The 11769-nt window shown below is 64.4% G+C and overlaps 1 protein-coding gene across 5 annotated transcripts in view; it reads left to right on the forward strand.

The window, feature by feature from the left end:
• Positions 1 to 8011, forward strand: part of PLXNB2 (plexin B2) — a 32518-nt gene extending 24507 nt beyond the window's left edge. For 2 of the 5 annotated variants that reach the window (XM_025399063.1, XM_025399064.1), the window contains 17 exons: positions 364 to 493; positions 595 to 1110; positions 1176 to 1315; positions 1485 to 1585; positions 1715 to 1944; positions 2022 to 2203; positions 2599 to 2665; positions 2895 to 3041; positions 3661 to 3817; positions 3995 to 4095; positions 4171 to 4572; positions 4853 to 5013; positions 5126 to 5273; positions 5946 to 6010; positions 6147 to 6222; positions 7007 to 7081; positions 7158 to 8011. In XM_025399063.1, the coding sequence (XP_025254848.1) occupies positions 364 to 493; positions 595 to 1110; positions 1176 to 1315; positions 1485 to 1585; positions 1715 to 1944; positions 2022 to 2203; positions 2599 to 2665; positions 2895 to 3041; positions 3661 to 3817; positions 3995 to 4095; positions 4171 to 4572; positions 4853 to 5013; positions 5126 to 5273; positions 5946 to 6010; positions 6147 to 6222; positions 7007 to 7081; positions 7158 to 7262 (2803 nt within the window). In that variant the 3' untranslated portion in view covers positions 7263 to 8011. The remainder of the gene's footprint in view (positions 1 to 363; positions 494 to 594; positions 1111 to 1175; positions 1316 to 1484; positions 1586 to 1714; positions 1945 to 2021; positions 2204 to 2598; positions 2666 to 2894; positions 3042 to 3660; positions 3818 to 3994; positions 4096 to 4170; positions 4573 to 4852; positions 5014 to 5125; positions 5274 to 5945; positions 6011 to 6146; positions 6223 to 7006; positions 7082 to 7157) is intronic. The other 3 variants (XM_025399067.1, XM_025399066.1, XM_025399065.1) reach the window with 3 other exon arrangements.
• Positions 8012 to 11769: the final 3758 nt, after the last annotated feature.

The raw sequence follows: 11769 nt of genomic DNA on the forward strand, positions 1-11769 counted from the left end.
CCACACCCAGCTGCCTCCTCAGTGCCCTTGGCTGACTGCGCTGAAAAGAATGTGGTGGGGCTGGTCTGTGCAGCGGGAGGAAGCCTCTGGAAAACCCCACTGCACCCCAGATCCACTTCCTCCTAGAAACCCAGACGGGCACACCACAGGGCTCCATGCTCACCAGGCCCCGCGTGCCCCCCGCCCACGGTGGCACAGTCCCACGCTCAGCACAGCCCACCGTGTTGCCCCTTTGCCCACCCAGACCCACACATGCACCTGGAAGCCCTGTGTGGGCAGAGCCAGGGTGGGCGGGGACGGGAGGGCAAAGCCTGCAGGGACCACCCTTGCCGGCCGAGCCCACAGCGGCACTGCCCTCCCCAGTGGTGGTCGCAGCATCAACGTCACGGGTCAGGGCTTCAGCCTGATCCAGAGGTTTGCCATGGTGGTCATCGCGGAGCCCCTGCAGTCCTGGCAGCCGCCGCGGGAGGCTGAATCCCTGCAGCCTGTGACGGTCAGTCCTGGTGTGGGCTCAGCTCTGGCACCAGCCAATGGGATCATGCCCAGGAAGGGCAGGGTCTTCACCGGGGGCTGATGGCTGGGACTTGCCTGCAGGTGGTGGGCATGGACTACGTGTTCCACAACGACACCAAGGTTGTCTTCCTGTCCCCGGCTGTCCCCGAGGAGCCAGAGGCCTACAACCTCACGGTGCTGATCGAGATGGACGGGCACCGTGCCCTGCTCAGGACGGAGGCCGGGGCCTTCGAGTACGTGCCTGACCCCACCTTTGAGAACTTCACAGGTGGTGTCAAGAAGCAGGTCAACAAGCTCATCCACGCCCGGGTGAGGATGGTGCAGCCCCGGGGCTCTGGGTCCCGTTCGGGTCTGGGCTCAGAGCTGGTCCACGCGTCCCTAGTTCCCTCCTGCTCACCCTGGCCGCTGCCCCCTCCCCAGGGCACCAATCTGAACAAGGCGATGACGCTGCAGGAGGCCGAGGCCTTTGTGGGTGCCGAGCGCTGCACCATGAAGACGCTGACGGAGACCGACCTGTACTGCGAGCCCCCGGAGGTGCAGCCCCCGCCCAAGCGGCGGCAGAAACGGGACACCACACACAACCTGCCTGAGTTCATTGTGCGTGCACGGGGCGGGCGGGAGGTGCCCCCACGGGACCGCGCTGAACCTGGCCCCCCACGCAGGTGAAGTTCGGCTCTCGCGAGTGGGTGCTGGGCCGCGTGGAGTATGACACACGGGTGAGCGATGTGCCACTCAGCCTCATCTTGCCGCTGGTCATTGTGCCCATGGTGGTTGTCATCGCGGTGTCTGTCTACTGCTACTGGTGAGCCCGCCCCGCGGCTGTGCCAACACCCCCAGCCCTCAGCCCTCCCGCCTCGGCCCCTCTGGCCTCACCCGCCGCCCTGCACAGGCAGGCGTGTAGATCCACCTCCTCATCCGGGCAGCTGAGCAGTCGGCCCGGCAGGACCCAGGAGCCTCCCTGTGCCCCGCAGGAGGAAGAGCCAGCAGGCCGAACGAGAGTATGAGAAGATCAAGTCCCAGCTGGAGGGCCTGGAGGAGAGTGTGCGGGACCGCTGCAAGAAGGAATTCACGGGTAGGGGCCGCTCGGCGGCGGCCGCTCGGGGGCTGGTGCTTGGGCTCCTCCTGCGGCGGGAACGCTGTGTGTGGTGTGGGGATCAGGGCCCCAGGTGGCCAGGGACGTCTCACGCCAGCCTCCCCCTAGACCTGATGATCGAGATGGAGGACCAGACCAACGACGTGCACGAGGCTGGCATCCCCGTGCTGGACTACAAGACCTACACCGACCGCGTCTTCTTCCTGCCCTCCAAGGACGGCGACAAGGACGTGATGATCACTGGCAAGCTGGACATCCCTGAGCCGCGGCGGCCGGTGGTGGAGCAGGCCCTCTACCAGTTCTCCAACCTGCTGAACAGCAAGTCCTTCCTCATCAACGTGAGCCGGGTGGCCGGCGGGTGGGCGGGAGGGCGCACAGGCGGCGCTGGGCAGGCTCTGACCGCCAGCCCCCACAGTTCATCCACACCCTGGAGAACCAGCGGGAGTTCTCGGCCCGCGCCAAGGTCTACTTCGCGTCCCTGCTGACGGTGGCGCTGCACGGGAAGCTGGAGTACTACACAGACATCATGCGCACGCTCTTCCTGGAGCTCCTGGAGCAGTATGTGGTGGCCAAGAACCCCAAGTTGATGCTGCGCAGGTGCACATGGGCGGGACCACAGGCGGGGCGAACACAGGGGCTGGTGGCAGGTGGCACAGAGGCCTATTGGGCACCCAGGAGCCGGCAGGTTCCAGCCAGCAGTGGTGGTGGGGTCAGCCTAGGGGTGATGTCCCTGGCAGCAAACACAAAGCCGGACTCTAGCCCTTCCTGTCCAGCGGTTTCAGCTGGTCACAGCGTAAGTCCTCTGCAGAACAGGGGAAAGGTGGCAGAATTCCCATAAGGGCTGGTGCTGCCACCGGGCAGTCCTCACTGCAGGCCACACCCAGGCCTGGACGGGCGACGCTGGCGCAAGCGTGGCCGGGTGCTTGGAGGAGTCAGTTGGGCCTCAGGAATACTACGGGGTCACTTGCTACAAGGCCTCCCTGCACCCCCAGGTCTGAGACTGTGGTGGAGAGGATGCTGTCCAACTGGATGTCCATCTGCTTGTACCAGTATCTTAAGGTGGGTTACACTGCAGCCTGGCTGGGGGTTGAGGGGCGAGGCAGACTGCTGCCGTTCCCTCCAGTGTCCCCCCTATCTGTACAGCACCTTGAGGTGGGCCCTGCCTGGACAGGTTTGCTTCCTGCCCCTGACACGGTCAACCCTGTCCATGCCTCTGGCCAGGGCTCCGGGGGCCCCTTCCAGGCCCCAAGTCCCCTGACCTCCCAGCCTCCCCTCCGTGTTACTCCAGGACAGTGCCGGCGAGCCCCTGTACAAGCTCTTTAAGGCCATCAAACATCAGGTGGAAAAGGGCCCAGTGGATGCGGTACAGAAGAAGGCCAAGTACACTCTCAATGACACGGGGCTGCTGGGTGACGATGTGGAGTATGCGCCTCTGGTGAGCTCCTGGGGTGGGGGCCGCCATGGGCGCCTCGGATCTGGGCTAAGGAGCTTGGGCATCCCCTGGCCACAGACGGGACCCACAGGCCAGAGGCCGTCCACCTCCTCTGTGGATTCGAGTTACAGCCTGCTCTTACTCGGGCTCAGGGAGGGACCTGGGTGCCGGTGGCTGTGGGCTCTGGAGGCTGTAAGTGTGCGGGCCCTCCGTCAGCTCTTCCTGGGCACCCCCACCTCCTGGAGGCCATGTGAGGGGCCTGGCACACCAGGTGTGTCCAGGATTCCGTACACACGTGACCGGTGGGTATGGCAGGAGCCTGTGCACGCGTGAGACGTGTGTATTCCGTGTCTGTGCATGTGCTTCCGTGAGCTTGTATGTCAGCCTGAGTGAGCGGTTCTGAGCTGTCCCCGTCTTTCTGTTCTGCTGAGCCAGAACAGGCAGGGGAAGGGCAGAGTGTGGTCATCTGGGAAGCCTCGGGGGCTTGGAGCCTGCCGGCGGAGGCCTGCTGTCCGAGGGTGCCGCTGTGGTGTGCAGAGCTGGCGGGGCAGACAGTGGCTCCTATGTGGTGCAGGTGAGAGCAGGGCCTCCCCGTCCGACTTCATCCTGGATGTCTTGGCAGACGGTGAGCGTGATCGTGCAGGACGAGGGAGTTGATGCCATCCCGGTGAAGGTCCTCAACTGTGACACCATCTCCCAGGTCAAGGAGAAGATCATTGACCAGGTGTACCGCGGGCAGCCCTGCTCCTGCTGGCCCAGGCCAGATAGCGTGGTCCTGGGTGAGTGCCGGTCCCTGCCCGTCTGCACACGGTCCCTGCCCGTCTGCACACAGGCGCCCATGTGCCTGGCCCGTGTCCTGGGGCAGGATCCTGCCTGGCCGGCTTTCTCATGTGGGAGTGGTGGGCAGTGGGAGGAACCTTGGTGGCCGGGGCCCAAGCTGGGCTGTCTCTTCCCAGAGTGGCGTCCGGGCTCCACAGCCCAGATCCTGTCAGACCTGGACCTGACGTCACAGCGGGAGGGCCGGTGGAAGCGCGTCAACACTCTCATGCACTACAACGTGAGCATGTGGGCTGGGGCGGGCGAGAACTGGGCACCCCGGGGCACAGCCCACTCTCACCACCGTGTTCCCCAGGTCCGGGATGGAGCCACCCTCATCCTTTCCAAGGTGGGGGTCTCCCAGCAGCCGGAGGACAGCCAGCAGGACCTGCCTGGGGAGCGTGAGTCCCTCCCTCTTGCCCGTTTCCTTCCAGCCCCGGGTGGTCGGCATGGACCACGTCCGCCCTGGAAACATGTACCCCCACCCACCCCGCCACCACTGCTCCCCGTGGGACCCATGCCCCAGACCTGGGTGGGGGTCCCTCAGTGCCCGCTCCCCACAGGCCATGCCCTCCTGGAGGAGGAGAACCGGGTGTGGCACCTGGTGCGGCCGACTGACGAGGTGGATGAGGGCAAGTCCAAGCGAGGCAGCGTGAAGGAGAAGGAGCGGACGAAGGCCATCACTGAGATCTACCTGACGAGGCTGCTCTCAGTCAAGGTGGGCCCCTGTGGGTGTGTGGGTTGGCACCAGGAGCTGTGACTATGGCGCCACGCTGAGACCCACCCCCCCAGGAGCTGGGCCAATGGCGCCATGCTGAGACCCTCCCCCCCAGGGGCCGCGCCCACGGCGCCACACTGAGACCCTCCCCCCCAGGAGCTGCACCTACGGCACCACACTGAGACCCTCCCCCCAGGGGCTGCGCCCACGGCGCCACGCTGAGACCCTCCCCCCAGGGGCTGCGCCCACGGCGCCACACTGAGACCCTACCCCCCCACAGGGCACACTGCAGCAGTTTGTGGACAACTTCTTCCAGAGCGTGCTGGCGCCCGGGCACGCGGTGCCACCCGCAGTCAAGTACTTCTTCGACTTCCTGGACGAGCAGGCGGAGAAGCACAACATCCAGGATGAGGACACCATCCACATCTGGAAGACGAACAGGTGAGGCTCCGCACCCCCCCGCAGCCGAGCCCGGCTCCGCTACTTCTCACTCTTGGGAGGCTCCGCACCCCCCAGGCCCAGCCCCGCTCTCATTCCCGCTGCTCTGCCTCAGCTTACCACTCCGGTTCTGGGTGAACATCCTCAAGAACCCCCACTTCATCTTCGACGTGCATGTCCACGAGGTGGTGGACGCCTCGCTGTCAGTCATCGCCCAGACCTTCATGGATGCCTGCACGCGCACGGAGCATAAGCTGAGCCGCGTGAGTGGGGTGGGGACAGGTCGGGGCAGGGAGGCCTGGGTCTGCCCCAGGAGCATCTTGTGAGCTGGGAGCTTGTCTGGGGTGTGGATTTGCACATCTTGGGCTGGAGCCCTTGATGAGGGGGTGGCGCGTGGCCGAGGCTGGGGGCACAGGCGCCCAGCAGAGCCTGGGAGATCCCGAGACCACTTGCCCTCTCACCACAGTACCCAAGCAGAGAAACTGAGTTTTACTACAGATCACAAAATAAGTAGTTGTTTTGGTTTGTTTTTAATTTTGAAACAGAGTTTTGCTCTGTTGCCCATGCTGGAGTGCAGTGGCGCGATCTGGGCTCACTGCAACCTCCGCCTCCTGGGTTCGAGCGATTCTCCTGCCGCAGCCTCCCGAGTAGCTGGGATTACGGGTGCCCGCCACCACACCCGGCTAATTTTTGTATTTTTAGTGGAGACGGGGTTTCACCATGTTGGGCAGGCTGGTCTTGAACCCCTGACCTCAGGTGATCCGCCCGCCTCAGCCTCCTAAAGTGTTAGGATTACAGGCGTGAGCCACTGTGCCCGGCCCATAGTTTTCTTGATGAACGTGTCAGTTCAGGGCAGGGGAGGTTACCCAGGGGGACTCTGAGCGGCCCCAGCCTGGGCCCCTTGGCCAGGCATCACTGGGTTTTCTCCCCGACAGGACTCTCCCAGCAACAAGCTGCTTTATGCCAAGGAGATCTCCACCTACAAGAAGATGGTGGAGGAGTAAGTGCTGCCCGCCCTCCAGGCCAGGCCCCCGTGCCCACCCTCGACCCCCTGCGGGGAGGTTCAGGCCTTGGTTTCTCCCACCACCCCCTTTGTGTCCCCCGCTGCCCACACTGTGATGCTCCCACCCCTGCAGTTACTACAAGGGCATCCGGCAGATGGTGCAGGTCAGCGACCAGGACATGAACACACACCTGGCAGAGATTTCCCGGGTAAGGAGGCCACCAGGGAAGCACCCATGGCCTTCCCCTGCTCCTGGCTCCTACTACCCTGTGCTGAGCCTGGCCCTGAGCTGCAGGGCAGGGGTTAAATGGTGTTGAGGGGGAGAGAGGGTGGGGTGGGACCTCGAGGTGGGCCCAGCCATGTGAATTGAGCGTGCTGTGTGTGGGGAGTGTGAGCTGTTTGAAGCCAGGCCATGCCCACAGCGCCCCCTCCCTGTGGCTCAACCCACGGCCGTGCCCACAGCACCCCATCCCTGTGGCCCCACCCACGGCCATGCCTATAGTGCCCCCTCCCTGTGGCTCCACCCACAGCCATGCCCACAGCGCCCGCTCACTGTGGCTCAACCCACGGCCCTGCCTGCAGCGCCCCCTCCCTGTGGCTCAACCCACAGCCATGCCCACAGCGCCCCCTCCCTGTGGCTCCACCCACGGCCATGCCCACAGCGCCCCCTCCCTGTGGCTCCACCCACAGCCATGCCCACAGCGCCCCCTCCCTGTGGCCCCACCCACAGCCATGCCCACAGCGCCCCCTCCCTGTGGGTCCATCCATAGCTGTGCATCACACAAGAAGACACTGAGATGGTTGTGTGTGCAGGATTCTGTCTGCGTGGGTGTCTAAGGCCATGCCACATGGGGGGCCCTAAGTGCCGCCTGTGCCCAAGGCCCCAGCTGCTGCCCCGGGGAGGCCTCTTGTCCTGGGCGTCCTGCACTACCCCTGCGAGCCCTGGGGCTCCCACAGCCCCTTTTCTGCCCTGACCGTCCCGTCACCCTGCAGGCGCACACGGACTCCCTAAACACCCTCGTGGCACTACACCAGCTCTACCAATACACACAGAAGTACTATGACGAGGTAGGGTCAGGCCCCTGGGGGCGGGGGGAGGGTGCCGGGCGATCCCCCAATGTGCTCTGATGAGACTCTCCCTCAGATCATCAATGCCTTGGAGGAGGACCCCGCCGCCCAGAAGATGCAGCTGGCCTTCCGCCTGCAGCAGATTGCGGCTGCACTGGAGAACAAGGTCACTGACCTCTGACCTCCAATCTCCAGTGCTGCTTTGGGGCGTAGGTACCCAAGGTACCTGAGAGCCCCTCGGGGGAGGAGGCCAAGTGGCTGTGGCTGAGGCCCCCACCCTCCCCCAGAGAACGCGCCCCATGCGGGAGTGGGTGCAGCAGGAACCCACCCAACGTCTAGACTGTAGCATCTTCCTCTGAGCAATACTGCCCGGGCGCTGCACCAGCACCAGCACCAGCACCAGCCCCAGCCCCAGCCCCAGCTCCCTCCGGCGGCAGAACCAGCATCGGGTGTTCACTGTCGAGTCTCGAGTGATTTGAAAATGTGCCTTACGCTGCCACGCTGGGGGCAGCTGGCCTCCGCCTCCGCCCACGCACCAGCAGCTGCCTCCATGCCCGTGGGTTGGGCCCCTGGGGATCTGAGCGCCTGTGGCCCCCAGGGCAAGCTCCCAGATCCTGCGTCTGTCTGTCCACCTCGGGATGGGAGGAGGAGAAAAAGCGGTACGATGCCTTCCTGACCTCACCGGCCTCCCAAGGGTGCCGGCACTCTGGGTGGACTCAAGGCTGCTGGGCCCCACGTCAAAGGTCAAGTGAGTCGTAGGTCAAGTCCTACGTCGGGGCCCAGACATCCTGGGGTCCTGGTCTGTCAGACAGGCTGCCCTAGAGCCCCACCCAGTCCAGTGGGACTGGGAGCAGTTCCACCAAGACCACCCTACTCCTTTTTGTAAATCTTGTTCATTGTAAATCAAATACAGTCGTCTTTTTCACTCTGTGGGTTGGCTGAGTTCCTACTGGGGCTGCGGTGCCCCTGTTCACCACCCCTTCCCTGGGCTCTGTGGGCCCTGCTGGGAGGGGAGCTGCGGTGAGGTGGAGGGGGCTGGAAGGGGTGCTCGTGTGAGGTGAATAGGGGTGCTAATAGGGGTGCTTGGGGGAGGTGGGGGGTGCTGGAAGGTAGGACTGCTTCTGGTGCCATCTGGTGGCTTCCATGGCCTGCTTCTTTCTTTTTTTTTTTTTTTTTTTTTTTTTTTGAGACGGAGTCTCGCTCTGTCGCCCAGGCTGGAGTGCAGTGGCGCGATCTCGGCTCACTGCAAGCTCCGCCTCCCGGGTTCACGCCATTCTCCTGCCTCAGCCTCCCGAGTAGCTGGGACTACAGGCGCCCACAACCGCGCCCGGCTAATTTTTTTTTGTATTTTTAGTAGAGACGGGGTTTCACCGTGGTCTCGATCTCCTGACCTTGTGATCCGCCCGCCTCGGCCTCCCAAAGTGCTGGGATTACAGGCGTGAGCCACCGCGCCCGGCCGGCCTGCTTCTTTCATGCAACACATTCTTACCAAATGGCCACTGCACACCACGCATGCACTGTCTTGAGTGCTAGGAACAGCAACAACCACGACAGGCAGGGCTCGGAGCCTCCCCTGTGCGCCAAGAATACAGACAGCCCAGGCAGAAGGGCATTCAGTGCTCCAGACACAAAGTGAAGGCCCAGCTTCAGATGTGGCTGGATCTAGGCACACATCCCGAGGTTCTGCTGGTCTGGATTGCTAACCCACTCACGAGGATCCGTTCTCAGGCAGCCCCAGCCTGTCTCCCCAACTGGGGCACATCAAGGCCGGGGTCTCTTGATGGGCAAGGCCTCCACTGCTCGAGTCCCCTTTGACTGGGGCAGCTCCATTCAAGCCACGACGAAAAACGGGTGGCCTTCTCTCCCCCACAGGAGAAAGGGGTACAAGGCAAACTGACATCCCCTGCTCTAGGGACCCCTGAAATGACATTGGGTTCCTCCCTTCCCCGAGACATGGCTGGTCAGAAGATCAGAGCAAGGGGGTGGACCGAGGTCTGAAGTGCTGAGTGGCAGGTCTCAGGTAGTGAGCTGGGAACCTGGAGGCCTGGCTTCCGTACTCGACCCCTGCAGACCATCGTGCAGGGGGCTGGGGACCTGGAGGCCTGGCTTCCATACTAGACCCCTGTCTCACTGGGCAGTCAGGAAAGAAGGGAAGGTTCAGTGAGACCCCACACACGTGAAACTTGGGGCTGGGGAGAGGCTGCAGGCCCAGCAGTCCAGCACCCAGGTGGGGGCCGGCACGGGTAAAACCCGGGCATAGCTGCTGGGGTGCACATGGGTGGGCCGGAGTGATCAGCTGGCGACAGACGAGGGGTGGCCTGTCCTTCCTGGTGCTTTCCAAGTCCCATTTTCCTCCCAGAGTGGTGGGAGGAGAGGCAGTGGGTAGCTCACCAGCCCAGGGCTACATCCTGCTTGCTTCTTACCGGCAGGACAAGTCCTCTGCTAAATCAGCTCTGCGCCCACCATCACCTGGTCCCCCAGTGAGCAAAGCCAGATTTGCCTTTTAGGACGTTCACTGACTGCAGGAAGAGGCCAGCTGGGAGGGACCGGGGACACCAGAGAGGGGCTGTCACACCCCTCCAGTGAAGAGGGGTAGCCAGGACCAGCAGGCAGTGGGATGGGGGGGATGAGCACGGAGAAGGGGTGGTCTGCTGTATTCAGGGACCACAGTGAATCAGCTGGGTAGGAGGTGCCTCTGGCCCAGGGCCTCTCACTCCTGCCCTGCCACCTGCCCTTCCCGGCTCCCCTGACCCAGGGCAGTCCTGTCACCACCAGCCTGCTTCCCCTCTGGGCCTGGGACTGTCCTCCACTGGCAGCTCCCTCCAGGGGGGCTTCCCTGGCCCCCACCGAGCTCTGATCGTGCCTCTACTGGAAGGTGGCCTCCGGGCCCTCGCACCACCCGAAACTCCTCAGTGGTCACTCCCCCGCAGTGCCACGACCCCACACTGTCCCCGGTAGGCGCATGGGTGGGACCTCTAATGCCCGGGGCAGGTCAGCTCAGTGGCAAGAGGGTCCTGTTTCCCCCGGAGGGTCCTGTCCCTCGCCCCCCACACACACGGTCACCTGACCCGCTGAGCCCCCGGGGCCTCCCTGGCCGGGAGGATTGCGGGCGGGCGGCGCCTGGGGGAAGCCTGACACCTCCCCACCTCCATGTCCCCTACCCTAGGGGCGAGAACCGAGCCGCCCAGTCCCCAGGGAGGCGCAGGGGCGGGGCCGGTCGCTATGGGAACTCGATTCCCGCCCCGCCCGGCCGCGGTACAGACAAAGGCCGCTCCCCTCCCCCGGCGGCCGCGGCCGCGGTTCCCACAGCCCCGGGGCTGCGCTCCCGCCTCCTACTCCTTTAGCTGAAGCTCCATTAATTCCGCACAAAACCCAGCCTGGCCCAGTGAAAGGCGACCCGGGGCGGGGGCCCTCCGGGAGGCCGCCCGTGTCCTCGCCCCAATCCAGCCCCAGCGAGGACAGGGGCCATCCCCGGGCCCGCGCCAGGCCCCAAGTCGGATGCCGGCTTCCAGTGGGGAAACTGAGGCACGGGGCTTGGTCATGCAAAAGAGGCCGGAGCGGCTGGGACTGAGACCCGTTCCTTCGCCGCGGTGCGCATGGGTCCTTTGGCCAGGACCGCGCTGGCTGTTTTAATTTGGTTGCCGATATATAAAAATCAGATTTGATATTAAAACTCGGATTTTAATGTTTTAAAAAAGGCGTTATTTGGGCCACTGGGATCCTGATTTCTCACTTCGCTGGAGGGGGCCGCCCAGCCACGAAGCCTCCCACCCACTGCTCTACCAGGGCGGAGGTCGGTGACCGGTGCTCCAGGAGGCAATGCTCCTCCGAGCCCTGGTCACTTTCCAGTGGGAATAAAAGTAGCTGTGCGGCCCCGGGCGCGGCACAGACGCCGAGAAGGAGTGGAGCGCTGCCCCCTTCCCCGCCGAGGCAGCCCCCCGCGCCTGGCCGCCCGCGGGGCTGACTTCAAGGACCCTGCACCCAAAGGCGGCTCCTCGGACCTGGGATAGTCAGGGTGGGCTTCCTAGAAGTGGCAGCTAAGGAGGAGGAAAGGTTCTGGGCAGCAAAAAGGATCCGTTTGGGGCCGCTGTTTGTGGGTAGGAAGGCCCCGCGGTGACGCCGCTGTCCCTGGTCCTGACAGTCCAGCGGTCGCACCTCTCCCAGAGGGGAGGTCAGGGCGAGCCGGGGCAGGAGGCCTGGAAGGTTCTCCGAGGCGCGCCGCAGACCAAGGCCTGCAGATCCTGCGTGAGAAAGCCAGGCCAGCCCTGTCCCAACGCCTTTCGGCTTATTTTCCTATCCAGTGCCGAGTCTTTGGGAGGTGCTATTCTTATTTCTGTCTTGATGAAAAATACTTCCCATGGTTCACCCAAGGCTTCTTCGGTTTTGACGGTTCTTCCTCGTTGGGGAGGGCGCCGCCGGGGTGGGGAAGCCCGGGTCGAGCCCAGACGCGGGCGCAAATCCGGAGAAGCGCGCGGCCCCCAGGAGGTGAGAGCCGGAGGGAGGTGTCCGCCCTTGGCGCCCCCCCGGGAAGGGGAGGGCTGGTTTCCGCTCCGCCGCCGCCTCCGAGGCGCAGGAAGCAGCGCATTTGTCTTCGGGAACCCCCCCACGCCCCAGCCACCCAGCCCGGGAAATCCGCCCGGGCCTCCCGGCCCCGCCCCGGAGCCCCGCCCCGCCCGCCGCCACCGCCT

Source organism: Theropithecus gelada, chromosome 10 (genome assembly GCF_003255815.1).
Source record: "Theropithecus gelada isolate Dixy chromosome 10, Tgel_1.0, whole genome shotgun sequence".
Taxonomy (NCBI): Eukaryota; Metazoa; Chordata; class Mammalia; order Primates; family Cercopithecidae; genus Theropithecus; species Theropithecus gelada.